The following is a 27464-nucleotide window of genomic DNA, read 5'->3' as shown; positions in this document are numbered from 1 at the left end:
TGCTTAAAAACTAAACAAAAATGTTAGGAAATTCAGAATACTTCGTGTTTTAGGTTGCTTTTAACACTTTTGCCAAAATTGATTTAATAGTGATACATATCAGGAAGTATAAGTATCGTTTTAATTCTATAATTATTACATATATCAATATGTGCACTTACAAATACATTAATAAGTATCTGTGGAAGGAAATTTTGAAAAGAGAGGTTAATCATTTTTTCCAAGGTTACCTATATATGATATTCACTTGTTGCAGGAGGCCTTGATGCCCCAGCCAGATAAGACACTGGAAGGTAAAGGGCCTCAAACCGTGGGGCTGAAGATTCCTTGTGCCTCACACCGTTGGGCTGAAGATCTAACATTCCTTCATTTTTTGTTCTTGGTCATAAAAAGTGAAAAAATTATCAGAAAAGTACATTAGGCAATAAATTATATGTATCAATAGACTGCAAGCAATTGGCATGGACAATTACCTGTTTAGATATTAGTTATTAAACAATTTGGCCCACTTGACAATGGGAGATGATTTATTGTACATATCTGACAAGCAAACCAGCACAACTATTATAGTAAGTCCTTCTTTTGCTTTTTTAGAAGTTCCTTTTATTTAGAAGTTTCTTAGAAAAGTTTTTAAACAAAGTTGACTGTATTAAGAAGTTTGTAGGTAGAAAAAGTTCTGATAGCTGTGCAGCAGCTGGTCTCGGCTGAAGGCCATGTGAATAAAATAGTCTTTTGATGCTTAGGCTTTAGCTGATAGGGATGTACTGGTGGCTCTCCACTGTCTTAGATAATTGTCTAGGTGAAAAAATAAGTTTTAGTGTTAGGTCTGGTTTTTCATCTATTAACCTTGAAGGCTACCGTCTAGCTGGGACCCTTAGGAGCCAGTAGTCCATGGGAATAAAATACACTAATTGTTTCTGCTTTACACATGACAATGTAATTTTTTTTTCTGCTTACTAAAAATGAATAAATAAAGACCTGCTGAGTCTCTTGGCAGGAGATACTAGCACCTCACCAAGTGTCATTGTCTCCTCATTCTACCTCATCCCCTTCCCCTCAGTCCTTTCGTTTTTGCCGACACCGTCTCATCCTTTCAGGAACCCCTGTCACGACATTTTGCCGGAGGCTGGTCCCCGGCACTTGAGCATTATTGAAGTCTTACATGGAAAGAGGATTTGGGGACGCAGATGGAGCTTCCCCTTCTACTTCTATTGAAAATCATAATTTTGGAAATGAACAGCAGCCACATCGAGTCATTCAAGAATGGTGTTTGTTGATTCATAAGCCCTACCACCCGGCCTAGTGAAGAGGGTTCAGATGAGGAAGGAAGGAAGGATGATGTAATTACAGATTCAGCATCCCTATGAATTCTTCCCCAAGCTGAAATGATGAAAAGCAAAGACATAATTACCATTCATTTACATGAAAACATTTTTGAGTGTTCCAAGAGGCCAAAAATAACCTACCAAATTAACCCAAATAACACTGAGCATAGAACCACACTCGAGGTCGTCAAAGCAGGATGCTGTGCTGGGTACCCAGCCTGTTTTCGGGCGTTCTGGGGGACCCATCACAACAGCATATAATGTCCATTCTCCCTGCTGTTGTCCTGCTGACAGGTATATGGGCAGGTCAGCGTGGACGGCTGTATAGCACTGCTCCCTGGGTGACACTCAGCCCTCTTTTTATGAGTGGAAAGTTTTCTGCTTTTACTTCCATCCCATAAACTCCACCAAGCCAAATTCTCACTTGTTCCAGTACACACGAGCTTTCCTTGCTGCCCACTGGGTGACACACGACACCTCTGTACTTGCAGCAAAGTGTACCCCAAGTCTTAGGGTGCTCACAAACACCTTCTGGGTCTGTGCGGCATTGCTCAAAGAGCTTCTATTCCTGGGGCGGCCAAAACTCAATGCACAAAATCTGCAGCTACATTTGGGGCAACACAGGATGTGTGCCTTAGGAAACCACTGAGAATCAGAAACATATAGGCCATCAGGTGTTGTTTTTACAAACTTACAGGTGACTTTCCCAGCTCTTTTCACACGCCATGGCTTCCTTTCTCATTTTTATCAAAATGAATATAAAAGTTCTTAAGAACTATAATTTCTAAAGTCTTCAAATTACTATTTCTTTTGCTACCTGCATGGGTCTCCCAATGCAGGTGTGATCCTCATTACTGGGTGGCTCTGCCTTCTTTTTCCTCTTTCACATAGCTCATCAGAGCTATAAAGCTTGACTGCCTTGGGGCACTAATCAGACAGAAGGGTTGGGTTCAATAACAGATGATTCAGTTTACATTTGATAAATCCTTTTGTTCTTAGCCTAGGACATTTTGTTTATTCTCATTAAATGAAAAGGGAAGAAATCAGAAGAAACACAAGAGACAGAGCAGGGACAAAACTACTCTTCAGAGAACTTTTTAGTTTAACCCATGAGCCATGAAATTGGTGATTTGCTAAATAGGCTGGAACTTTTACAACCAAAAGAGCGTCATTCTTTGGTGGGCTGCTCCCTTTGCCTGCGCACAAAGAAATACATAAACGGTGATGCAAATTGCAACTCAGGTTGCTTTGCTGTCAGAGTTCTAATATCAGGGCTGGCAAACTGAGGCCTGCGGGCCAAACATAGTGGCCACCCAACACCGTGTAAGCCAGGAGTTAAGAAAGGTTTTTATGTTTTTGAAAAGAAAACAATGAAGTAATACTATTTGATGATATGCATAAATTACGTGAAACTGAAATTTCATGGTCTATAAATGAAGCTTTATTAGAAGACCACCTCACCCGCTGGTTCCTCTATCGTCATACCCACTTAAACTGCACAATGGCAGAGACCAGAGGGCCCACAGAGTTGAAAATATCTTCTATGTGGCCACAGCTTTTTAGAGAAAAAGGGTGAAGCATGTGGGAAAAATGTTAATCACACAAATGGATAAAAGTAAGCCCTCTGACAGCAGCAGGGAAGGCGCAGAACCCACATTCCATTCCTGATTCAATGGCAAAAACTCAAGACTTTTAAGTTGAGCTTGCTCAACTGTGAAATAGAAAACAGAAGATTTAACCTACCTCTTTGAAAATAAACTATGTGATTGACATATAAATATTACAAATGCATATATTGGATGCACAAACAACAAAGGATCACCTCAGTGAACATTCACAAAGGGAATTCAGATTTTTGCTTCTCCCACTAATGCAGTGACAAGAGGACAGGACTCGCCTCCTACCCCCTCAAGTAAGCTTTCCTATCTGTTGCATTTAACAAGTTTGTCTTCTTGCAGTCTAAGGAAAAGGAAGGACATTCCTAAGAAGATAACAAGGAAGTTAAAAAGCAGGTGTCAACAAAAGAAGCTGGTGCCCACCCGAAATGAAATTTCCAGATACCTGCTTCAAAAGGGTATGTCAGCCCCTCCTATCCCCTCCTTTTTTTTTCTCCTTTGTATAAGCACCCCTGCCCTCTGCCAAAGAGCAGGACAGTGGCCTTTCAGACATGAGTCTGCTTCCCTCCTCAGTTTATCAACAAATTAAACTACTTTCCTTCTCCTCAAACTGTTTCCTTTTATTGGCTGAAAGAAACTGAGGCCAGTATTTGGTAGCACCACAAATATCAAGACACAGGCTATTATTAGGAGGCATGAATTCCCCACCAGGCCCCCTTGTGATTATAATGTTCTTCCTCACCAAAAGAAACCACAAGTCCAATTTCTGACATTATTCATTCATTTCAATTCTTTCTAACTTTTATTTAAGATAAATTCAACGGTATGTATTCGCTGGTGTCCACCTTTTCCACACAACATAAATTTGTAAGTCTTACTCATTTACTGTACATAGAAATCATTCATCTTCATTGCTAAATTGCATTTCATTGAAGAAAGTGCCAGAATTTATTTAGTCATTGTGCTGTTGATAAGAATCAGGTTGTTCATATTATCTATTCATTTTGTGAGGGGGCGGGTCACTGCAAATAATGCTCCTAGGAACATTATTATGTGTATTCTTTGGTGCACAGATGCATGCTTTTCTGAGTGGAATATGCATAACTTTTATTTATTTACTTACATTCTAAAAGGCACTTGAAGACAAACTGAGTTTTATAAATTCCACAGTCAGGGTGGAAATAATACTAATAGTGCCTGTGATCACTCGGGAAAGAATGGCCTTGGTAGGAGTAGAAGGTAAGACTCTAGAAGGCCGTCAGAGAGACAATGAGACAAGGAAACTACATTTTTTTTAAATGAAGAAAGATATGGGCAGGTCTCCCCAGCGGTGCAGAGGGCTGAGTGCAGCACTGTGAAGCTGTCCGCAGCCTCTGAAGCACGGGTTGAATTCCCGGCTGGCCAAGGAGATACCCACATGGCTCGGCAGACCTCTCGTGTCTCGCCTGCTGCTCCCCTCAGCAGTGTATTTCGGTCCATCTGCCTGTTGTGTTCCCTGCTCTGTCTCTGGTGAATGCTCTCATCCTCCTGCACCTCTGAGCTGTACCCCAGTTCTTGTATAAAAATAAATAAATTGTTTAAAAAATAAATAATACATCCAACCACACAAAAACCTACATTAAAAAAAGAAGATATGGGCAAAAAGAGTAAGAAAGAGAGAAGAGCTGATGGAGAGAAAGAAATAAAACAACAAGGCAGAAAGCTGTACAGCCTGCAGGAAGATTAGGCCTAGGAAGAAAAGGGATTGTAAACATTCACTGTGAAGTAGCAGGCATCGCATCCTGAAAACCATTTCTTTTATTCACACCTGAAAACCAGCTGCCCCAGAAAGGCTTTTGTTAATAAGTCGGTCACCTTGTTTTTTCATGAACTTCAGAGTTGTTACACATCTGAAGTAATGCAGTGCAGAATATAGTACAGTAATACAATATAATGACCTAGTTCAGGCTCTACTGCAGTAATACAGTGCGGTGCTCTAGTACAGAATAAACCATAGTAATACAGGATAGTATAGTGACAGAATACAGGCTATACCACAGTAATACAGTACGGTGATCTGGCACAGAATATACCACAGTAATACAGTACAGGGTAGTGATATAGTACAGTAATAATGTATACTATAGTGATACAGTGCACAACATAGCATAGTAATATAGTATAGTGACAAAGTACAGGCTATACTACAGTAATATAGCAGAGTGTAGTATAGTATAGGATAGGATATATGCTGCAGTAATAAAGTGCAGGATAGTAATAGGACACAGATATAGAAGAGTAATATGGAACAGTATGGTACTGTAGGATAGTAATATAGTACAGTATAGTGATAAGGTATATAAGAGGGCTCAGAGATAAGAAACCAGCAAGTATGTGTTGAGTGTCTAAAATGATGCATGTGTTCCATTTGTTATGGCCTATACGGAAGCAAACAAAGATGAATGAGAAAGCAGTACCTTGAAGTCCTATATAATTGATAATCTATAAAAAAATATTTTTTCCTAAAAGTATATGGCCTTATACAAACAAAATTAAAAATGTCTTCTATCACCAGCAAATCATTGACTGAAAAGTTATGAAGCAATCAATGGCTATATTACAACAGAATACTACTCAGCTATAAAAAAGATGCATTCTTGCCATTTGCTGTAACATGGATGGATCTTGAGGGTATTAAATAAAGTGAAATAAGTCACGGAGAAAAACAAATATGATTTCACTCATCTGTGGAATATTGTAGGGTAAAGAAAATGTGAGGCTTTTCTGCCCTTCCGCCATCAGGGTAGATGATGGATCCTTGTCCTGAATGCATGCCTGATGGCGGGCACCTGGAAAAGGGTGTGGGCATAGGTAGATGGGATACACCTGCGCTAAGACTGTGCTTTTTAAGGCCGGCGTCACGGGGATGCCAGCAGAAGCCGAAGCAGAGAAATCAGCAGTAGAAGCTTCGGAAATTTAATCTTAGGTTGTGCTGCCCGGCTCCCGAAGCAGCTGGGTGCGGGCCGAAGCCGGTGGGATGGCGCAGGAGGGGGCCGTGGCTGTGTGGGTGTGCGGGTGCGGCCGCTCAACAGCAGGTAGGGGAGGGCTCGGCCTCGGGCCTGTGGGGTTCCCCAGCCGGGGGCTGGAAGATGTACCCTTAGCTCCCGGGAACTCGGCTGCAGGGGCACCCCTGAGCTCAAGGCCTGGCTTCCCACCTGGGCCTCCCCCACCTGCGCCCCCTCGACCCCTCACCCCTCGTGCCTCCGCTCCCCGGGAGTCTGCTGGGAACAAGCCTTACCTGCACTGCGCAGGTAGTCGTTTTACACGCTTGAGTGCCTGTCCCTATTACTGAGTACTTCTCAGGGCAGGGCCCCTCTGTCTTGCTACAGTGCACGTTTTGAGCACGGAAGAACTGCTTATAGGGAGGCGGTCCGTGTGTATACATACATGTGTGTACACATACGTACATGTGTGCTGGGGTCTACCATCTTGGTTTGTGCCTTTGCACTCTGCTCTAGGAAGCACTTACTTCACATTTCTCAGAGGATGTCCATCTCCACCTTAGAGCAGAGCATGATTGTATTCAGTTGGCACTCAAATCTTCCTTCAGTCAAGGACTAAATTGACATTCAGAATGTTGACTCAATATTGATTGTTGTTTATTTTAACACAGTGTATTGTTTTTACTAAACAGACACTACATTGTTGCTTTGTAGATCTTTCTAGTGGGGGAGTTTAGGGGCAGGAATGGTCACTGAGCAGGTTTTCTATGATCCCATGCAGACCGGGTACAGGAGGAGTCAGAGTCCTCAGTAGTTTTGCAGGTTTTATATTGGGGTTCACCAGGCATATGGCAGGCTGGGGTGCTGGCTGGGGAGCTGGGAGGCTGGCAGGCCTCCCAGCCCCCCAGCAAGTCTTCACTCTATCTGGGCTCTCTAGCGTTCGTTCTGCTGCTTCTTGGCTTCTCTTTCAGCTTCTGCTTCGGCTTCTACTGCTGCTGCTGGCGTCCCCGTGATGCCGCCCTTAAAAGCACAGTCTTAGCTCAGCTGAATCCCATCTACCTATGCCCACACCCTATTCCAGGTGCCCGCCATCAGGCATGCATTCAGGACAAGGATCCATCATCTATCCTGATGGCGGGAGGGCAGAAAAGCCTGACATTTTCTTTACCCTACAGGGAGACAGAAAACAAAACATACAAGATATTAGGTGGTGACACTGGAGTCACGGGTGCTACAGAGAAAAAGCAGGAAGGGGAGATGAAGTCCATTTGCTTCTTTAGTGTCTGGCCCTGGTTCCAGAAAGCTAACACAGTTTGTGTTTTGAAAGGTCCATGCAGGGGGCCAGAACGCAGGAGCCAACCAGGAAGCCCACCTGGGGGGCAGGAATGCAGATACCTGCCTGGAGGATTCAGGCAGTGAGCCTCCCCCCTCCCCCTATGAGTCTCTTCTCAGACAAAGAACCTCTACCTGCCCCTCGAACCTTTTCCTGCCCTACAAACTTTTACCACCGAACGAGCCCAACTACCGACCTGACCTCCCCTCACCCTATAAAACCCTGCTTCCCCCTAACAACGTGCGCGACTCCACTGACCCCCGCCTTGGGTCTGTGAGGTCCGCCCGGGAGCAATAAACTTTCCCTTCCCCCAAGGAAGCTTGGCCTGGCTGTTCTTTACCTCACCATACTTTTCATGTTTGAGAAATGTTAAATATTACTGGGTGTTAACAAACTAGAATATTAAGGTGAGGGATTTCCTGTTTTCCAGGCTCTCATTGTGTTAGAAGACAGAAGCCCTTCTGACCAAGGTTGCTGTTGTTTGCTAGAGAGGTCATTAGCCCTCCCCTGCACAGTGTGAGGGAGGAAACCAGTGACACTTTTCATGAATGAAAAGTAAGTGAGTGGAAATCAGTATTGGAGAATTTCAGGCACAAGGTGGTTGACTGGTATTTTCAGGAGTCCTCAGGTATTTACTCGAGGGTGTATGTAAGAACTAGAGAAAGAGGAAGTTGAAGAGAGAAAAAAATGATCCAGATCTTATCTGCCATATTAAGGATTTCAGGCAGTTTTTAATCAGAGTTGGGTAATGAACCTACTGGAGTTCGGTTCTGAATCTGTCTCTTCTGCTGTCAGTACTGGGTTAAGGATTGAACAGAACTTCACAAGGAAGTCTAGAAGAGGCAGGAGGTAACTGAAGCCCCATTGAAAAGTGTTGCTCTCTCAAAGATGGATTTTCCATATTTTGCTTATATATGGAATGTTATTACCATCTTTTAAAATACTCTTTAGAAGATGAAATATTTTATTTTTGAATTACTGTGACTTCTAAGATCATCTTTACTAAAGTGCACTATTTTACTCTTTCAGAGAAGAAGCCCTTGGAGAAGAGACCCAAGTTTACTGGAAAACTGACAATAATGCTATTTATCAAGTTGATGGGAATAAATCCTTCAATTTTGGTAAGATTATAATAGCATGAAAAGTAAATATGTTATCTTTTTCCTGTTGAAAGTACAAAGATTAGTTTCCTTTAAAAAAAAATCAGGGCCTCCCTGGTGGCGCAGCGGTTGAGCGCTGGGCTGTGAAGCTGCCCGCAACCTCTGCAGCACCAGTTCAACCCCAGGCCACCAGGCGAGGGTCCCACATGGCACGCAGACCTCTCCTGCCGCCCGCTGCTCCCCTCAGCAGTGTATTTCATCAGTCTGTCTGTTCTGTTCCCCGCTCTGGCTCTGGTGAATTCTCTCACCCTCCCGCACTTCTGACTGTACCCAGTGCTTGTATAAATAAATAAATGAATCTTAAAAAAAAAAAATAATAAAAAAAAAAATAAAAAAAAATCAGACTATGCTTTCTCTAAACTTCTTCAGGGGAAGTTTTTAAAAAATGTTCATCATGAATAAGTTAATACATTGACATTTAAAACAGTCTTTTAATCATAGTGCCTTTTGACTAAAACTAACTTTGTACCCTCTTATGCATACGTGTATTTGTGGCCTGAAATCCCCTAGCCCCAGCACTTGTGGCTAATGTCAGGTCATCTTTAAGCTCATTGGGTTCAGCATGTTCTTTGCACAGTGAATTGCTAGAAGCTCTTTGAGGCTCAAGTGGTGAAGATCTTCCTTCTTTGTGTGCTGGAACACTGTGGGGATGCACCCTGCTTCTGTGGAGTTGATTGTACAGTGGGAAGAAAGGCTTTCCACACATAGTCACATTTCGTGCCCTAAGTGCTATGGGAATTTATTGTGGGGACCTAGCCTGTCTAGGTAGATGCAAAGGATGAGAGACAACTGGCCAGGACTAAGGAACCTGGAGTTGCTAAGGAGTGACCGGCTGCTCTGGATATTGGTCTAGCATGGGTAGTGCTGCCATGTTCCAGGCATGTCCTGTGTGCCCAGTACATGTTGGCTTGTGCAGTCTGTACCTGGTCTGTGCATCTGCACTGCACGCTGAGCTTCCCGTTTCCATGAGAGGCCGAACAGGCCATGCTCCTGGCTGCAGCAAGTGGGGGAATTGCACTCCAGATCTCCGTCCAGCTCCTGGCTGTGCTGCCTCTCCGGCCCCTCGGCAAAGCACCTAAGGTCCTCACAACAGCCAGGAGTCAGGCTGCAGTTGCCATCTTAGTATTGAACTGCAAGGCCAACATAACAGATTTAGGATAAAGATGAACAGAAGACAGAATGACTTTTGGAAAAGGGCTGTTTGATGGTATGGGTGTCATTTTCAAAACTTAACACAGTACGTGTGAGATCATAAAAGCAAGATTGGGAGGTGCGCCAGCTGTCACGTTCAGGTGCTGCAGGTTCTCTGCAGCCAAATGTGCCTGTGGAGGATTGCCGTCTCCCCCTGTCTGAGACAGGGAAAACTATGCAGCTGGCACTCCTTGCTCTGCAGCATGACTCTTCATGGTTCCATGGAGTCTTGCTGACCATGCAGATGTGAGTTCACAGAGCAAGCTGTGTGATCACAGTTTCTCACTGAGGGTCAGTACACTTCCCTTCTAAATTGCAAATCCATTTTTTAGGAGCTTTGTACTGTGAGACCACTAAAGGAGTGGTTCTTTTTAGTCTGCTCACAAAAGCAGAGAATTGTATCCTATCCTAGTGATTCATTGGTGCAAACACTGCCCCAGCCCAGTCTTCTGCAGCCAGCCGGCTGGTCGTCCTGTGACACTGCAGCTTTGTCCAGTGCTGATCTCCCAGATGTCTGCATGTCTTGCTTTAGTGAGAGCCGGAGCTTGCTGGATAGATTCTGAACATTTAAATTTCTCAAAGACTAGTAATTCACATTTGCTAAGAAGTATTGGTATGTTCACTGTCATTCTGTGAGGAAGATAATATGTATTCGCTTTACAGGTTAGGAACCGAGACACATCGACCACCTTGACCAAAGTCACACCACTTAAAACTGGCAGGACCAGGATTTCTGTCCAGCCTGATCCAGACCACCATATGTAGCCACTTTGCCCTGCTGTCTTGAAAGCACATAGGATAGCTAACTTGCACTTTTTCTTGTGAGGAACAGTACCTCTTATAGAAAAGAATATTTGGGGGGCCTCCCCTGGTGGTGCAGGCAGTTGAATGCAGAGCTGTGGAGCTGTCTGCAGCCTATGCAATGCAGGTTCAATCCTGGCCAGCTGGCAAGAATCCAACATGGCGCGGCAAACCTCTCCTGTCTCTCCCGCTGCTCCCCTCAGTGGTGTATTTCATCAGTCTGCCTGTTCTGTTCCCGGCTCTGTCTCTGGTGAATCCTCTCACCCTCCCACACATCTGGCCTGTACCCCATTCTTGTATGCATGAATAAATAATTTTTTTTTAAAAGTATATTTTTGGAGAAATGATAAGAATAAAACATTATGTCTTAAATATTTTGTCATATTACCACCTGACAGTTTTCTTTGGGTAACTACTGCTTCAGAATGAAAACACATTTTTTTAATATTATTTTTTTTTACATCATTGTTCATTCTTAAACAATATTTCCCCCACTGAAAACACATTTGATTTGTTTGGTTTGATTTCTGTGTTTTGTTTTGTTTTGTTTTTAGATTGTGTCTTTCATAGTAATGAAACTACTAAAAACGTGTATGAAGAAATAGCAGTACCGATCATAGACTCTGCTATCCAAGGCTACAATGGTTTGTACTCACTGAAGACACATTTTAGTCTTAGGTGTCTGTTTAACAGGTATTGATAGTTTCACAACTATTCATTTTCAATCTTTGTTGTTTTTGCAGGTACTATCTTTGCCTATGGGCAGACTGCTTCAGGAAAAACTTACACTATGATGGGGTCAAAAGAATATTTGGGTGTAATACCCAGGGCGATTCATGACACTTTCCAAAAAATTAAGAAGGTAAATGCCTAAATTTCTAGTTCATATGAGTAGAAGTGATAATAATAGGACCACAACCATAGTTCTCCCTTACAGTGATGAAAGGAAGCAGATTTGCAGCTCTCTTGGGTATTCCTGGGGGGAAAAGAAAGACAAAGCATGGAGTCACACTTTCCCTGCTTTACAGAGCTTATACAATAGTTCTTTCATTCTCTGGGATCCTTAAGGAGTAATCCTCCTTCCAAAACGGAGCATTGAGGAACAGGAAAATCTTACCGGAATGGTTAGCTCCTCTGCCTTTGCTTAGCTACCATTGGTCGTCAGGGAGCAGTAAAAAGTAGATGTAGGTAAGAGAAGGGAGGCAAAAGGGCTGAGCAGCAACTTGATTCATTACCAGTCGGTAGTTGTTTCTTATTTGGACACCTATTGATAGAGTTTTCTTTGAGCTTAAGAGAGAGTTGAGCTGGGTGCTTTTCTCATTCCATGGTATTACACTTTCATTATTTGTGACACGATGCTTTCATAGTATGCCATTATTACTGTCAATGTAAAATCATAGGGTTCTGTATGTGTGTTTTATGAATTTTTTTGCTAGCACATGTTTCTTCAGTATTTAGTTTTCATAATTGGATGATCTGTTTCTACTGTTTTTTTTTTTTCCTTATAGTTTCCTGATAGGGAATTTCTCTTACGTGTTTCTTACATAGAGATCTACAATGAGACCATCACAGACTTACTCTCTGACACGCAACAAATGAAGCCTTTAATAATTCGGGAAGACTTCAATGTAAGAGTTTAGGGGCTCCCAAAATAGACACACATACTGGCATTATTGCTCTTCAACATTAACCTGGAATTTCTATATTTTTTAAAATGTCTTCTCTTTCTATTTGTTTTTTGTTTTCTTAAGTATTTATAAAGGTCATCTTTCAAACAATATATATATATATATATATATAGTTTTTAAGTGTCGATGGCTAAAATATTTCATGTAAGTGCACAAAAATAGCAAAGTGAAAGTCTCAGGTTAGAATCTATGTGCTTTGATACAGGAAGTAATTGTGAGCTTCATGGGTTTACTTGTTATTTTCATATAGAATAATACTCCCCGTTTTCCACTCTTAATTTCTATGAATGAATTCTGTGATAGTTTGCGCCTTCTTTTTGAGATGCCCACTTTCAAATGACTTCTGTTTCTTTTTATCTTCCCATAATCGAACTGTTTCAGAGGAATTTATATGTGTCAGATCTCACAGAAGAAGTGGTTACACATCAGAAATGGCTTCGAAGTGGATAACAAAGGGAGAAAGTAAGAGCTTATGCCTGGATTTCTTCAAAAGTCTTATATAAACTTTTGAATGGAATGTGTTTGGGATTCCAGTCGCACTTTGTATTTTTAAACTTAAAAAAAGTTAGTGATTTTCTCAGGACTTTAACATACACGGTGAAAATATGACTCACTTTTTGGAGAAAACAGACATTATGGAATTACAAAAATATATCAAAGAAGTAGTTGTTCCCATACCATTTTCAGGATGGTAGGTAACTCCCTATTTGGTCTTTCCAATGAAGAATACATTCATTTTTCTACAAGTTGCCTTTTCTGTCTGGATTTTGGAAAGCAGAGAGAAAGGCGAACCTTCTAACTGTGACGGCTCCGTCAAGGTTTCCCACTTGGTGAGCATATGGTGGCTCCTCAGGGCCAGAGCCAGTGTCCCTCGGCTGCTGGACGTTTGTTTTCCCATCTGTTAACTGAATAAGCAAAGACATGTAGGAACTGGTAGTTGTGCTTTTGAAGATGCTGCAGTGTAGCCAGAGACACCGGGGGCTGGCTCTGCACAGTGAGGGCTGTAGGAACAAGTCTTGTCCCTAAAGGCCTGAGGACTCTGGTGTTGGGAGGAAGGATAAGGTTGGCAGAGCCACAGTGAAGAAGCAGCCCTTACTTCATACTGAATAACAAGCAGAGCAGACTGGAGCACAGAACCACCTAAGGGGCGGCCCCAGACAGCTCAGGGGTGTGTGAGTTGCGGGGCTTGCGGGGTGGCAGTGCTGCGACTACACTCGTGGGTGGGGCTGAGTTGTAGAGACTCAGGGTTCCTGGGCATTGTGTGAACTTCCCAGGGGGCCTCTACCAGCCGTGTCCTGGGCTGGTAGGACACGGCCTTTAAGGATAAAAAGAGTATAGAGGGTCTCCTTCGGGGCAGGACCTGAACCCAGGGCAAGGGGTGGTCAGGCAGCCTGTGTGCTAAAAATGCTGTCAGTAGTTTGGGTTTTATTATTTCAATCCAACCCTCCTAATTGTTCCTTTTGCCCCATATTACAGAACTTGGTTGATCTTGCAGGCAGTGAAAGAGCTGCCCAGACGGGGGCAGAAGGTAAGGAACAAGCATGAGGTTTGCTTAGCTGAGTATCCTGCTGTTATTTCACAGGGTAAAAGAAAAGTGCTGCTGTATGGTTTAGAAAATAATAAATTTTCCGACAGAAGGCAGCGTCTATATTGACTAGTTCTGTTTCAGACTGAAATAGTGTCTATTAGAAAACTGAAGCTATGCGGACCTCAGGATTGTGTCTCTGGGCAGCCCAGAAGGGTAGCTGGTACCAGACCCTGGTAATCACCGAGGCAATTCAGAGAGGCGGTCAGCAGAGCGCCAATGCTCACCCGCCTGTTAGAATAGTCACTGCACAGCAAAGCCTCCTTTTACTTAGAACAATATAAGAAAACTCTAAAACAGACCTGAATAACTCACCCAAACCCTTCAACAAATGGAACGCATACTATTCATGGGAGGCTCAGCCTCACCAAGGCACCTCCATGTGAGTGTCCTGCAGCCTCTGGGGACACGCAGTTGTGGCCTGTAGCAGCAAACCAGTCACCTTCAGAGTGTGAGCTAGAGATCGATGCAGGTTTTTGAAGCAACTGTGTTACTATAGTAGCCCAGTACTACATTCATGCTATAGCATCTGCTGAAAATTCCATGTTGCAAATTATTTTGTTTCAGTAGTAGATTGATAGCCTGCATAGTCCTCCCACAGGATGCTGGGTCAATACAGCCAGATGACGCCCACAGTGGACCTCTGTGCTATAAAGAGAATGAGGAAGGCCAACATTTAGTAATAGGGCATGTTGCCAAGAGAAAAGGCACAAAGCACTAAGTAGTATGTGCGGTGCCCACAGCCTGTGCATAGAAGAAGGCAGAGAGGTGGATACATGTGTACTTGTAGTGCTAAGAATTGCTAGGAGAATAAGCTGGTGAGGTTTCCTTCTGGTGAGGAAAGAAACTGGTAGAAGGGAGCCGAAAGTGGGAGAGAGCTTTTTTTCAGTATACGCTTCCTTTTTGCTGTTTTAGCCATCTGAGCATACTAACATTTACAAAGGAGCCTTTTTGGTTCTATGTCGTTTGTTGCTTCTGACAGTTTGGAAGAACTTGGTTTGAAGGTAGGCTCTTTGGGGTTTGCACCACCCTCCCTCTTTTCTTGGTCATCTGTTTCGTTGTGCTGTTTCTCAGTTGTCACCTGTCCAGTTCATTTGGCAGGCGGGTGGATGGGGGGCCCCCTCCCTTCACCAGTTAGAGGTGGGCTCGTGGGAACCCGAGCACAGATGTCACACCGGGCCCCGCCATGCCTGACTTCTCCCGTAACTGGTGATTGTCCCTTATCCACGGAAGGGTCAGTTCTGCTTTCCTGTTTGTTTGATTCATTCAGGTGTGCGGCTCAAGGAAGGCTGCAACATAAATCAAAGCCTGTTAATTTTGGGGCAAGTCATCAAGAGGCTGAGTGACGGGCAAGTGGGGTGAGTCTCCCGCGGTCCCTGGCCACTGCGCACGTATCCTTTGGTTGGGAGCTAGCATTTCAGTGACTCTAAAGTGACTCTGGATTTCCCCATATATTCAAAAGCTTTTGTAGTTCTGTGGTGCATGACCTTTTATACATATGACTGAGAGCGAAAATTGTTTCCTATTTTATATGCTTTCTGGTTGTTTTCATCTGCCTCTTGTAACTTGTAAAGAACTGAGTCTAACGCTGTGCCTAATTTAAGGTCTTTAAACCAACCGCATTGTGGTATAAAAATTCTTGATCTTTTTCTTTCCAAAATCATTTCTCGCTTAGTGGTTTCATAAATTATCGAGATAGCAAATTAACACGAATTCTCCAGAATTCCTTGGGAGGAAATGCAAAAACACGTATCATCTGTACAATTACTCCAGTGTCTTATGATGAAACCCTCACTACTCTGCAGGTGAGCTTCACTTTTATCTCCATTAAATATTGGGGCGGGGGATCGCCTTTAAGAAAAAATTGCTTACTAAAATTAGACGTATGCTTTTTAATTGACTTTATATATGTGTTACAACAAAATTGATGTGTTGGACTAAGGAGAGGGGCGGAGCAACATGGCGGCGAGGAGACGCTGAGAGTAAGATCTCCCATTAAAAAAAGTTAATAGGGAGGAAAAGCGGCAGGTCCCAGTGAGAACTGGGACACGGAAGATAAACGGACGACTCCAGCAAACTACCCGAAGAAGAAAGTTGCCATAAAAGAGGACCAGAAGGGAGGAAAGCGCAGAACCCTGCTCCCCTCCCCCACCCACAGATTCAGCACTCTCCGACCAGCAGAGAGGAGGAAAAAAAACAAACTAAAACGACCAACAAGAACAAACTACGCAGCAAGCGGGACTGTGAGTGGAAAGGAACTATTGCAGCCACCACACCCCGAGAAGGGGAGCTGTGGAGAACCCTGCAGGATTCGCCACAGAGGTGAGCTCCGGGCGCCATTAAACAGAGACCACCCCCCCCCAGGAGGAGACCAGCACCAGCACACAGCCCTGGGCCACCCAGTAAGCTTGCGCAGAAAAGCGGCGCGCTGGAAAAGCAAATGCGGATCGGGATCGGGATCGCGTGGAAAAGCAGTGCGGTGAAAAGCAAACGCGGATCGGGATCGCGGCTGCCCAGGTCCCCGAGCCTGCAACATAGGCATGCGGGGATATGCGCGCGAAGACCCTCACTGAGGTGAAAGTCCCTCACTGAGTAAACAGGAAACAGGCACCCAGGCACGGGAGCGGGGTGCAAAAGACTCCGTTCTGTGGACACTGAACTAGGCTACAGCCCACGTCCTGGACCTGAGGGCTTTGGAACTGAGACCGTGGCACGAAATTCTGGGCGTGGGTTCTTCACGACGGTGGGGCACAAGGCAGACACAGCACCCCAAAGCCGTTGAGGTTTACCCTACCATTCCCGCTCTGTTCCCTGTCCCACGGGGTGGAAAATCAGCTCCCCAAGGGCTCTAGGAGAGATCTCTGGCACCACCTAGTGACTTGAAACCAGCAGAGGCTCCTGGAGGAGCCAGTGGCCAGCTGGGGAGTTAGCCCACGCCGGGCCCCTTCCGACCAGTAGTCTGAGCCCACAGGGGGAGCGAGCACCCACAGCCGGGGCAGACCAGATGCGCAGAAGAGTGTGCCTGAGGCCGGACGTGCAGGGAATGTGTCCCACATCACCATTTTAGAACAGGGACATTTCTTCAGTAAAGACTACCTGCAGAAGCCTTCCTCAGGAGCCAGAGGTGAGCGGGGGAAGTTCACCCACGCCAGACCCCCTCTGGCCTGCAGTCCAAGCCCAGAGGGGGAGCAGGAACCCACCGCCGGGGCAGACCAGGCACACAGTGGAGTGTGTCCCCACATCGGCATTTTAGAACAAGGACCTTTCTCCAGTAAAGACTGCATGAAACTGACAGATGGCTCCTGGAGGAACCAGAGGGGAGCAGAGAAGCTCACTCAAGATGCCGGCCAGTCCCAGCAACACAGTGTCCCAACGCATACGGCAAATTAGAAAACAGACAGTAGGGAGTAGAAGAACCACAAGCAACCTAGCAACTCCCCAGGGAAAAAGCACACCACAAAAAGAAAACCAGCCCCCAGATTGCAATGACAGTAACTTGGAAGAACTTCTGAGCCTTCCAGAAAGAGAATTTAAAATTGCCATGATTAAAAAACTGACAGAAGTCATAAAAGAAAACAATGATAAGGGAAAAATAATCAACGATCAGAAGAATGAAATTGAGTCCCTAAAGAGGGAAGTAAAAGAAATGCAGGAGATCAAAGAATTAATGGAAGAACTAAAGAATTCTGGGAAAAGCAATGAAAGCAGAATAGATGAAATGGAAGAATGAATAAGTTCTCTTGAATACACAGAAATAAAAAGAACCAAAACAGAAAAGGAAAGAGAAGTACGAAGGAAAAAGAACGAGGAAAGACTTCGGGAACTATCTGACTCCATGAGGAAATGAAATATAAGAGTTATAGGAATCCCAGAAGGAGAGGAGAGAGATGTAGGAACAGAGAAATTATTCAAAGAGATAATTGAAGAGAACTTCCCAAATGAGAGAAGGAGCTGAAAATTGATATACAAGAAGCAAGAAGAACACCAAACTTCCACGACAAAAGGAAAAATACAGCAAGACACATAATCCTGCAAAGCTCTCCTTCCTCTATGAAGAAAGAATAAGGACCTTCCCAGACAAACAGAAACTCCGGAATTTCATTACAACTAAACCCCCACTCCAAAAAAATACTACAAGGAGTCCTAAAGCCAGAACCTCAAAGGGACAAATAACAATGAAAGAAGGCCAAAAAAAAAGGTATTAAAAGAATAAATAAATAAAATCAAAGGAAAGACAAACACAATGGCAAATACAGATTCTAACATATCAATATTAACTCTAAATGTAAATGGAATAAACTCTTCAATAAAAAGACACAGAACTGCAGCCTGGATTAAGAAACTAAACCCAACGTTTTGCTGTCACCAGGAAACACATTTAGCTACAAAAAATAAAAATAGGCTCAAAGTTAAAGGATGGAAAACAATCCTACAAGCATATGGACCAAAAAAGAAAGCAGGAACAGCTATACTTATATCAGATAAAACAGATTTCAAACTCAAAAAGATAAAAAGAGACCCCAATGGTCACTACATTATGATCAAGGGGACACTTCTTCAAGAAGAAATAACACTCATTAACATATACTCACCAAAGGAAGGAGCACAAAATATATCAGACAACTGTTGTCCTCTCTGAAAACAGACATCAGAGAAAACACATACGTAGTGGGAGACTTCAACACACCACTATCAACAATGGATAGATCAACAAGACAAAAAATAAGTAAATAAACCAAAGCTCTAAATAAGGACCTAGAGCATTTGGGCTTAACAGACATCTATAGAACACTAAACCCCAAATAAACGGAGTACACATTTTTCTCAAGTGCACAGGGATCATTCTCCAGGATCGATCACATACTGGGGCACAAGACAGACATCAACAGATACACCAAGATTGAAATCATATCAACCATCTTTTCTGACCATGAAGGCATCAAACTAGAAATAAACCATAAAAAGAAGGCAAGGAACTTTCCTACCTCATGAAGATTAAAAACCACACTACTGGAAGACCACTGGACTAATGAGGAGATCAAAGAAGAAATTAAAAAATTCTTTGAATTGAACGACAAGGAGGACACCAATATCCTAAATGTATGGGATGCAGCAAAAGCAGTAATAAGAGGAAAATATATAGCAATAGAAGCTCACATCAAGAAACAAGAAAGAACTCAAAGAAAAAACCTAATCTCGAAGCTCAAAGATCTAGAAAAAGAACAACAAAAAAACCCCAAAACCAGTAGAAGAAAAGAAATAATAAAAACCAAAGCAGAAATAAATGAAATTGAAACTAAAAAAACAATCCAAAAGATCAATGAAACCAAAAGCTGGTTCTTTGAAAAAATCAATAACATAGACAAACCCCTAGCCAGGTTCACAATGGAAAAAAGGGAGAAAGCACAAATAAACAGGATCACAAAAGAGAGAGGAGAAATCACAACGGACACAGCAGAAATCAAAAGAATAATCAGTAACTACTATGAACAGTTATATGGAAACAAGTTTAACAATCTAGAGGAGATGGACAAATTCCTACAACTCTACAATCACCCAAAGCTAGATAAAGAAGAAATAGAATACCTAAACAGACCAATTACAAGCAGCAAAATTGAAATGGTAATCAAAAACCGCCCCCCAAAAAAAAGCCCAGGACCTGATGTATTTACAAATGAATTCTACCAAACATTCAGAGACGAATTAGTACCTATCCTTCACAAACTCTTCCAAAAAATTGAGAAGGAAGGGACGATACCAAACATGTTCTATGAAGCCAACATTACACTAATACCAAAACCGAACAAGGACAACACAAAAAAGGAAAACTATAGGCCAATCTCCCTAATGAACACTGATGCAAAAATCCTCAATAAAATTTAGCTATCAGAATCCAACAATGTATCCATAAGATAATTCACCACAACCAAGTAGGATTCATTCCAGGGACACAAGGATGGTTTAACATATGAAAATCAATCAACGTTATCCAACACATCAACAAACAGAAATATAAAAACCATATGATAATATCAATAGATGCTGAGAAAGCTTTCGACAAAGTGCAACACCCATTCATGATAAAAGCCCTTGAAATTCTTGGGATACAAGGAACATACCTCAACATCATAAAGGCCATCTATGACAAGCCAACAGCCAGTATCATTCTCAATGGTGAAAAGCTGAAAGCAATTCCATTAAGATCTGGAACAAGACAAGGATGTCCACTCTCACCACTGCTTTTCAATATAATACTGGAAGTCCCAAACAGAGCAATAAGACAAGAGAAAGACATCCAAGGAATCCAAATAGGAAAAGAAGAAGTCAAACTATCACTATTTGCAGATGATATGATAATATAAATAGAGATCTCCAACAACTCCACAGAAAAACTAATTCAACTCATCAATCAGTTCAGTAAAGTGGCAGGATACAAAATCAACACGCAAGTCAGTAGCCTTCCTATACACAAACAATAAATCTGAAGAAGAAGAAATCAAAAAAAAATCCCTTTTATTATTGAAACAAAAAAAATCAAATATTTGGGAATAAATCTAACAAAAGAGGTAAAGGACCTATACAAAGAAAACTATAAAACACTGTTGAAAGAAATAGAAGAAGACACAAAGAAATGGAAAGACATCCCCTGCTCATGGATTGGAAGAATAAACATTATTAAAATGGCCATCCTAACAAAAGCAATATACAGATTCAATGCTATTCCAATAAAAATTTCAATGTCATTCTTCAAAGAAATAGAAAAATTATTGATGAAACTCATGGAATCACAAAAAACCCCAAATAGCCAAAGCTCTCCTGAAAAAAAAAAAAAAAAAGAAGAAGGGAATGGAGGCATCACACTCCCAGACTTCAAACTATACTACAAAGCCATAATCATCAAAACTGCATCGTATTGGAACAAGAACAGACATACAGACCAATGGAATCGAATAGAAAATCCAGAAATAAACCCACAGATTTATGGCCACATAATCGTTGACAAAGGAGCAAAGACTATGCATTGGAGCAAAGAAAGTTTGTTCAATAAATGGTGCTGGGAAAACTGGGTCGCTACATGCAAAAGAATGAAGCTTGACCACTACCTCACACCATACACAAAAATTAACACAAAATGGATTAAAGAACTACACATAAGATCTGAAACCATAAAATATATAGAAGGAAACATAGGTGAAACACTACGTGATTTGCACATCAAAGACATCTTTACAGACACATCACCCAAAGCAGTGATAGTGAAGGCAAAGATCAACAGCTGGGACTACATCAAATTAAAGAGCTTCTGCACAGCAAAAGAGACAATAACAAAAACAAAGAGAAACCCCACCAACTGGGAGAACATTTTTGCACCCAACACTAATGATAAAGGACTGATCACAAAAATTTGCAAAGAGCTGATGAGACTCAACAACAACAAAGAAAATAATCCAGTCAAAAAATGGGCAGAAGAGCTGAAAAGAAACTTCTCTGAAGAGGAAATGCAAATGGCCAACAGGCATATGAAAAAATGTTCAAAATCACTTGTCATCAGGGAAATGCAAATCAAAACTACCATGCGATACCATCTTACACCAGTGAGAATGGCACACATTAAAAAAATTAACAACAACAAATGTTGGCGAGGGTGTGGAGAAAAAGGAACGGTCCTGCACTGTTGGTGGGAGTGCAAACTGGTCCAACCACTATGGAGAGCTGTGTGGAGATTTCTGGACCTACTAAACATAGAGCTTCCATATGATCCAGCAATTCCACTCCTAGGTATTTACCCAAAGGACACTGAAACATCCATTCCAAAGAACACCTGCACCCCTATGTTTATAGCAGCACTGTTTACAATAGCTAAGCTTTGGAAACAACCCAAATGCTCAAAAATAGATGACTGGATCAAGAAGATGTGGTACATATATACCATGGAATATTACTCAGCATTCAAAAAAGATAAACACATGCAATTTGCAGCAACATGGATGGCGCTGGAAGGGATCATGCTCAGTGAAATAAGCCAAAAAGAAAAAGAAAAATACTGGATGGTCTCACTCATAGCAGGAATCTAGAAAACTTAAATAAGGGACCAGGAAAATGAATAACTATAAGAAAGTGAAAATCAAAATCAACAAAAAACTATGAACCAGAGACACTTTTTTGGGGGTGGGGGGCAGGAGGGGAGGGATTGAGATCAGAATGGGGGGGTTGCAATTGTATGGGGAATATAAAAATAAAATTTATTATTTAAAAAAAAATTGATGTGTTTTCCATGAAGTAGCATTCCTTACTTTCCCCAAACTTGAATTATTTATATCCTCTCTTTCCATTTTTTGCCACATCCAACACTATTTTACTGAAATTGTCTTGATAGTTTTCTTTAGCTCATTTTTTATTTTTAGTATAAAAGAGAACTGTATTAGTACTATAAATGAAAGTCAAGTGTCACTTTCAAAATTAGAAGGTGTGTGCATATTTCTAACAAAACAATTCTGAAATTCCTGCTGGCTGATTGGTGCCTGCATTAGCCTTGACCCAAGACCTGAATTTTATGCTTAAAAGTGAGAAGGAGCAACAGAACAGCTGTCTCACTGATGGGTGGACCCTGCTGAGTGCCACCTTTCACATACCCTCCTATAGTGACTTGTGATAGTCATCCTCTAGAAACTTGCTGCAAATGGCTGTTGGCCCCTCATTCAAGGTCATGTCAGAGATTCAAAGACAGAAAATAGACTTCCTGGCTTCACAGGATGTATAGTCTTACGGGGAACAGAGACCTGTTTTCCAGCATGGCTGTCATGGGTTGATAGTTAGTGGCTAATAAGTGGGACAGAATTCACAGGAAGGAGAGATGACTAGAGGCGAAGCTCCAGGGCAAAGGGAGCATCTGCGGGGCATTGAGGGGGCAGATGGGGTGCAGCACGCAAGTTGGAGGGGCCCTACTGATGTCCATCTGCAGAGCGATGCTTTCCTTTGGAAACCAGCAGGGGACTTACAGTGTTTCAGGGACAGCTGCTGCGCTCTGCTCAGAAGTATTAAGGCAGCAACAATGAGTATTAGTTATATAAAAAAAAAAAAACTAAGTATTATTAATTTTTTATATTTTTGAACACTTAACACTTGTATTTTTCCCCAGTTTGCCAGCACTGCTAAATATATGAAAAATACTCCCTATGTTAACGAGGTGTCAAGTGATGAAGCTCTCCCGAAGAGATACAGGAAGGAAATCATGGACCTTATAAAGCAGTCAGAGGAGGTAGGTATGAGCCATGCGTTTCTGGAAAGAATAGGGGCAGAGTGAGAGCTGGGTTTTCAATGCCCAGGACAGCACCTGAGTCCTGCAGCCTAAACATAAAAGTTTGCAGGAAGAAATCAACTCAAAGTTTACTAATTTACTACAAGCCAAAAGAAAGAGTTTCTTGAAATAATTCTGGGAATTATTTCAAGGGAAAATTATTTCAAAGGGAAAATTTTGAGATATTCAAATGGGCCATGTGGAGATACTTCCTAGAAACTGTCACAAACTAGGACTTAGGTTAGAAAGAGGCCACCTCTTGCCATCTTGGGTTCTTCAGCCCTGAGTCAGAAATCTGACAGATGGTGTAATCACTAGCCACTGGAATTTTTGTGATCATCATGGCCCCATAATATAAGTTTGAGAAGTTATTGATTATGGTCATTGCATGCTAGTGTTCTGTGGATGAGATATATTTTATTTCAATAAAATTAAAATTCTCATTGCTGACATAATTTATATTCTTCAAATCTAGCTACATTATCAACATAATGCAATGTTATATTCTATAGGTTTCTTTAGAGACTTGGGCCCAGGCAATAGAAAAAGACCAATTGGCTCAACTTCTGGAAGAAAAGGATTTGCTTCAAAAAGTACAGATTGAGAAAATTCAAAACTTAACATGGATGCTGGTGACTTCTTCCCTCACCTCACAGCAGGAATTAAAGGTAAAATTTCAAAGTTGACGGCTTAAACTTTGTCCATAGAGAATATAATTCATGTTCTGATGTGTTTATTACAGTCAGAAGTGCGGGAGGGTGAGAGAATTCACCAGAGCCAGAGTGGGGAACAGAACAGGCAGACTGACAAAGAAATGCACTGCTGAGGGGAGCAGCGGACATGGCAGGAAAAGTCTGCACGCCATGTGGGACCCTTGCCAGTGGCCAGGGATTGAACTGGCACCGCAGAGGCTGCAGGCAGCCTTGCAGCCCAGTGTTCAACTGCTGCACCGCTGGGGAGGCCCTACATAGTCATTTCTTATCCTGTGAGACAGTGTATACAGGAAGCCAAGAAGGCCTGGTGTGCCTGCCTGTTCACCAGCAGCACCATGGAAGGCAGTTACGAATACTGATCTGCTCCCATGCACACAGACCTTAATTCGGGAACCCTAGATTGCAGTCAAGGGGTCCATTTGTAACTGCTTCTTAAGAGATTAGGCCATTGGGAACCACAGGTCTCCAGGGCCGATGGGGATATTTTCTGTTTAAATAAACTGAAGTAATAGTCTCAGGGAAATTGAGAATATAAATCAATATAGTGTTAAAAAATTCTGGCTTCCAGCTTGTGTGATTTTGGTTTACTCCAGTGGGGGCTTATTTCTGTGATGAAGGTGATGTGGATAAGGAGATGCTGTGGAGCTGACTGCCTGAAGGTGATCCTGTTCTGTCGACTCCAAATGTTGACACCAGGCGATTCTTAAGTGTGCTTTGCTGCACTTCCCTTACCTGTGAGCTGACTGGTGTGAGAATGATGTGAAGTAATACAGAAGTGTGCTTGTCCCACACTCTCCACACAGCACATCTCCAGCAAGTGTCTGCTGCGAGGGTTGTTATTGATAGATACTGCTAGGCATTCAGAACACACCTAGCAGGTAGGAAACAGCCCAGGGGAAGATGTAGGGAAGAGGGTTTCAGGAAGCTTTCAACATGCACAAAAGCCTAGAGTTGTGATAAACAATCTGTTCCTCAGATTTACATTGTCCTGTGGCAGGGGCATTTTAAACCACATGAAAGGATTTGAACATTGTATTGCTGTGAACAAAGAAATCCAGGGACATGACATGATCGGAACTGCAGCTTAGAAAGGCATGACTTTGGAGAGGGAAAAATTGGGCAAACTTAGCAAGACCCTGTGAGGGTTGAAGTGCAAGAAGCAGGGAAGGCAAGAGGAGTCACAGTATCAAGATGACACACAGGCTGGGATGGGCTGATGAAGGAGCAGGAGTCCCTGGTTCATTTCAGCTAAATCCCAGGGAACTTACAAGGAACCCTTCAAATAAAAATGAAATGTGACTTAGTTACATGCAATTTATTATGGAGTTATCACTGATTTGAAAAGTGGGATTATGTTTTCTCATCTGAGGATGTCCTTACACTTGCATTAAAGTAGTTAAGAAAATTCTGCCAAGTTAGTGGCTTTGAAAATGGAAACTAGTTCCCTCTGTTCTGTTGTTTGAGCCTAGGTCCAGGTGAGATTATTTTGATTTCTTTCTATTTAGGCTAAAAGAAAGCGAAGAGTCACTTGGTGTCTTGGAAAAATTAACAAAATGAAAGACTCAAACTATGTCGATGAATTTAATGTGCCGGCAAATGTAACAACAAAATCACAAAGAGCTACTCAAACTGTCCTGGGAGAAATCGATGAATGTGAGTTTCTTTTCAGTTTCTTTTGATTATGAAGCATCCCTTTAAAGAGAAAATTAATTTACAGCTCAGTACAGTTAAAACATTTTTTAAATAGTATGTTAACTGTGATAGAATGGAGGTAATTATAAAAACAAGTAACTCTAAGACAAAGCCGCTCTTTCCAGACCCCCAAGAATACTGATTGAAACACATGAGGCAGGTATTTTTAATGGTTTTGACCCTCATCATTGTCCGGTTAAATTAGTACCCCTGTAATGTCCACCTTAAACCTTGCTAATCTTGAAATGATGACATTTACACTGGAGTCTGTTCCAAAATAAGGTCTCCAACATTATAAATATTTTTTAAGCAAATTTTTAAAATCTTCTCACAGTGATCAAATCCCATTCAGAATAGATTTGTCCATTTTACCTGTATCAAGGAGCTCTACTTCATTATTAAGCCAACAAGCAACCTTTTTTTTTTAGCATAAAAGAGCTGGGGTGCAGGCCAGAGGTATGGGGGTGAGAGGATTCACCAGATACAGACTGGGGACCAGAACAGGGAGATCTACTGAAACACTGCTGAGGGGATCAGGGGGCGAAACAGGAGAGGTCTGCTATGCCATGTGAGTAGCTCCCTGGCTAGGGATCGAGCTGAGGCCATAGTAGTAATAATGTTGAGATTTAATCCGTAGGCCACGAGGGAAGCCCCCAAGTGATCTTAATTCAAACAGCAGCACATGTGACTGTGTCTGTTGTGACTGCATCCTTGGCATTCAGAGTGTGAATGCGAGGGATAATTTGAACTAATCATTACCTCTAATCAGAATTTCTCAATGATCTCAATATGACATTTAGGAAACTTTGTAAAGGATAAATTTCTTTTTCTCCTCCTAGCTCTCTGTTCAGAGTCTGATGTTTTCAGTAACACGCTTGATACATTAACTGAGGTAGAGTGGAATCCAGCAACAAAGCTACTAAGTCAGGTAAGTTAAAAGTACTTCACAGAACGTGCTTTTACTTTTTGAAATCCAACTGCTTATCAGTGTTTGCTGCTGTTAAAGCACATTTTGAGCTCTGACTTCATTTGAGTGATAATTCTGCATCTAATTAAGGTTTCCCGAGCTCTAACTCTGGCTGAGGCACATGTATCTGAATATAGGTAAGCCTTTGCTTCCAGGTCTCTACCAGCAAATCTTAGTGTCAGGTTTTTTTTTTTTTAACGTTCTGTTTTGGCTTGGGCAAAGCCATGAGGGTAAAAAGAACTGATTTTAAAAGTGTGAAACTTCTCAGGTATGTATCAACAATAAAGGAATGATATATCACGGACAAAAGTGTTACCAGATAACACTGAAAAGTAAAAATAACTGTTGTATGGCATATCAGAACTTTTAAGAATAAGAAATACTGTGATAGATGTTGTAGTACATTTAGAGAGTTTGGATACTTCCTGGCCTGCTAAGGTTCAAAGAAATTTCTATAGTTGTAGAAATACAGTTGTTAAAGAAATTTGCAGTTTCATTTTGTAATAAAATTTCATTTTATTTTGGAATAAAATTACAGTGCTTCTTGGAAATTACTATCATTAGTTAACCATTATATTTGGTTACTATTGTTAATTAGGCAAAGTGCTTTTTTTGTGTCTGAAACATACTCTTGAAGTTTGTTGTTATTTAAAAAACCCCTGGTGTTTGTTTTGCTTTTTTTTTTTTAAACTCCGAGCTTATTTTTTTCTTATATAGAAAGTTCTTTTAAAACTGATTCTTCCAGCTTTAAATACAGCACTGCCCTCTCCCTCATTGTGTCAGTCAAAACCCCAAGAGCCATCCTTCTTCCCGCTCACTCCCTAGCCTTGTGGTGTGAAGAGGGGTGTGGGGTGTGTGTGTGTGTGTGTGTGAGAGAGAGAGAGAGTGAGCGAGAAATCCACCCACTTTTCTCTCCAGTTGTCAACAGCCCCATCACTGCTTTCCCTGACTTTCTGCAAATAGCGTCCTACCTGGTCTTCCCCCATTCTGTCTTAATCTTCTTAGATTCTCTAACCCAATCCCATGCAATATTTTCTTCATAAACCCTGGAATAGCTTCTCTTTGCCCTTGGAATAAAGACCAGACTCCCCACGTGGCCTGTGTGCCCTTGGGC

The 27464-nt window shown here is 42.0% G+C and overlaps 1 protein-coding gene across 1 annotated transcript in view; it reads left to right on the top strand.

Moving 5' to 3' along the window:
• Positions 1-5957: 5957 nt before the first annotated feature.
• Positions 5958-27464, top strand: part of LOC311176150 (uncharacterized protein) — a gene marked incomplete at both ends in the record, with an annotated part of 80742 nt that continues 59235 nt past the window's right edge. Inside the window, 17 exon segments of the mRNA XM_084241463.1 lie at positions 5958-5987; positions 5990-6015; positions 8285-8376; positions 10962-11051; positions 11151-11269; positions 11916-12035; positions 12477-12513; positions 12516-12557; positions 12719-12790; positions 12843-12925; positions 13572-13623; positions 14951-15038; positions 15356-15485; positions 22820-22939; positions 23491-23646; positions 25197-25344; positions 26223-26311. Of these exon segments, the coding sequence (XP_084097589.1) occupies positions 5958-5987; positions 5990-6015; positions 8285-8376; positions 10962-11051; positions 11151-11269; positions 11916-12035; positions 12477-12513; positions 12516-12557; positions 12719-12790; positions 12843-12925; positions 13572-13623; positions 14951-15038; positions 15356-15485; positions 22820-22939; positions 23491-23646; positions 25197-25344; positions 26223-26311 (1494 nt within the window).

This window comes from Talpa europaea (assembly GCF_964194135.1).
Source record: "Talpa europaea genome assembly, chromosome: 8".
In the NCBI taxonomy this organism is placed as follows: domain Eukaryota; kingdom Metazoa; phylum Chordata; class Mammalia; order Eulipotyphla; family Talpidae; genus Talpa; species Talpa europaea.
Note: the sequence above shows the minus strand (reverse complement) of the source record. Positions and strands in the feature narration are given on the sequence as shown.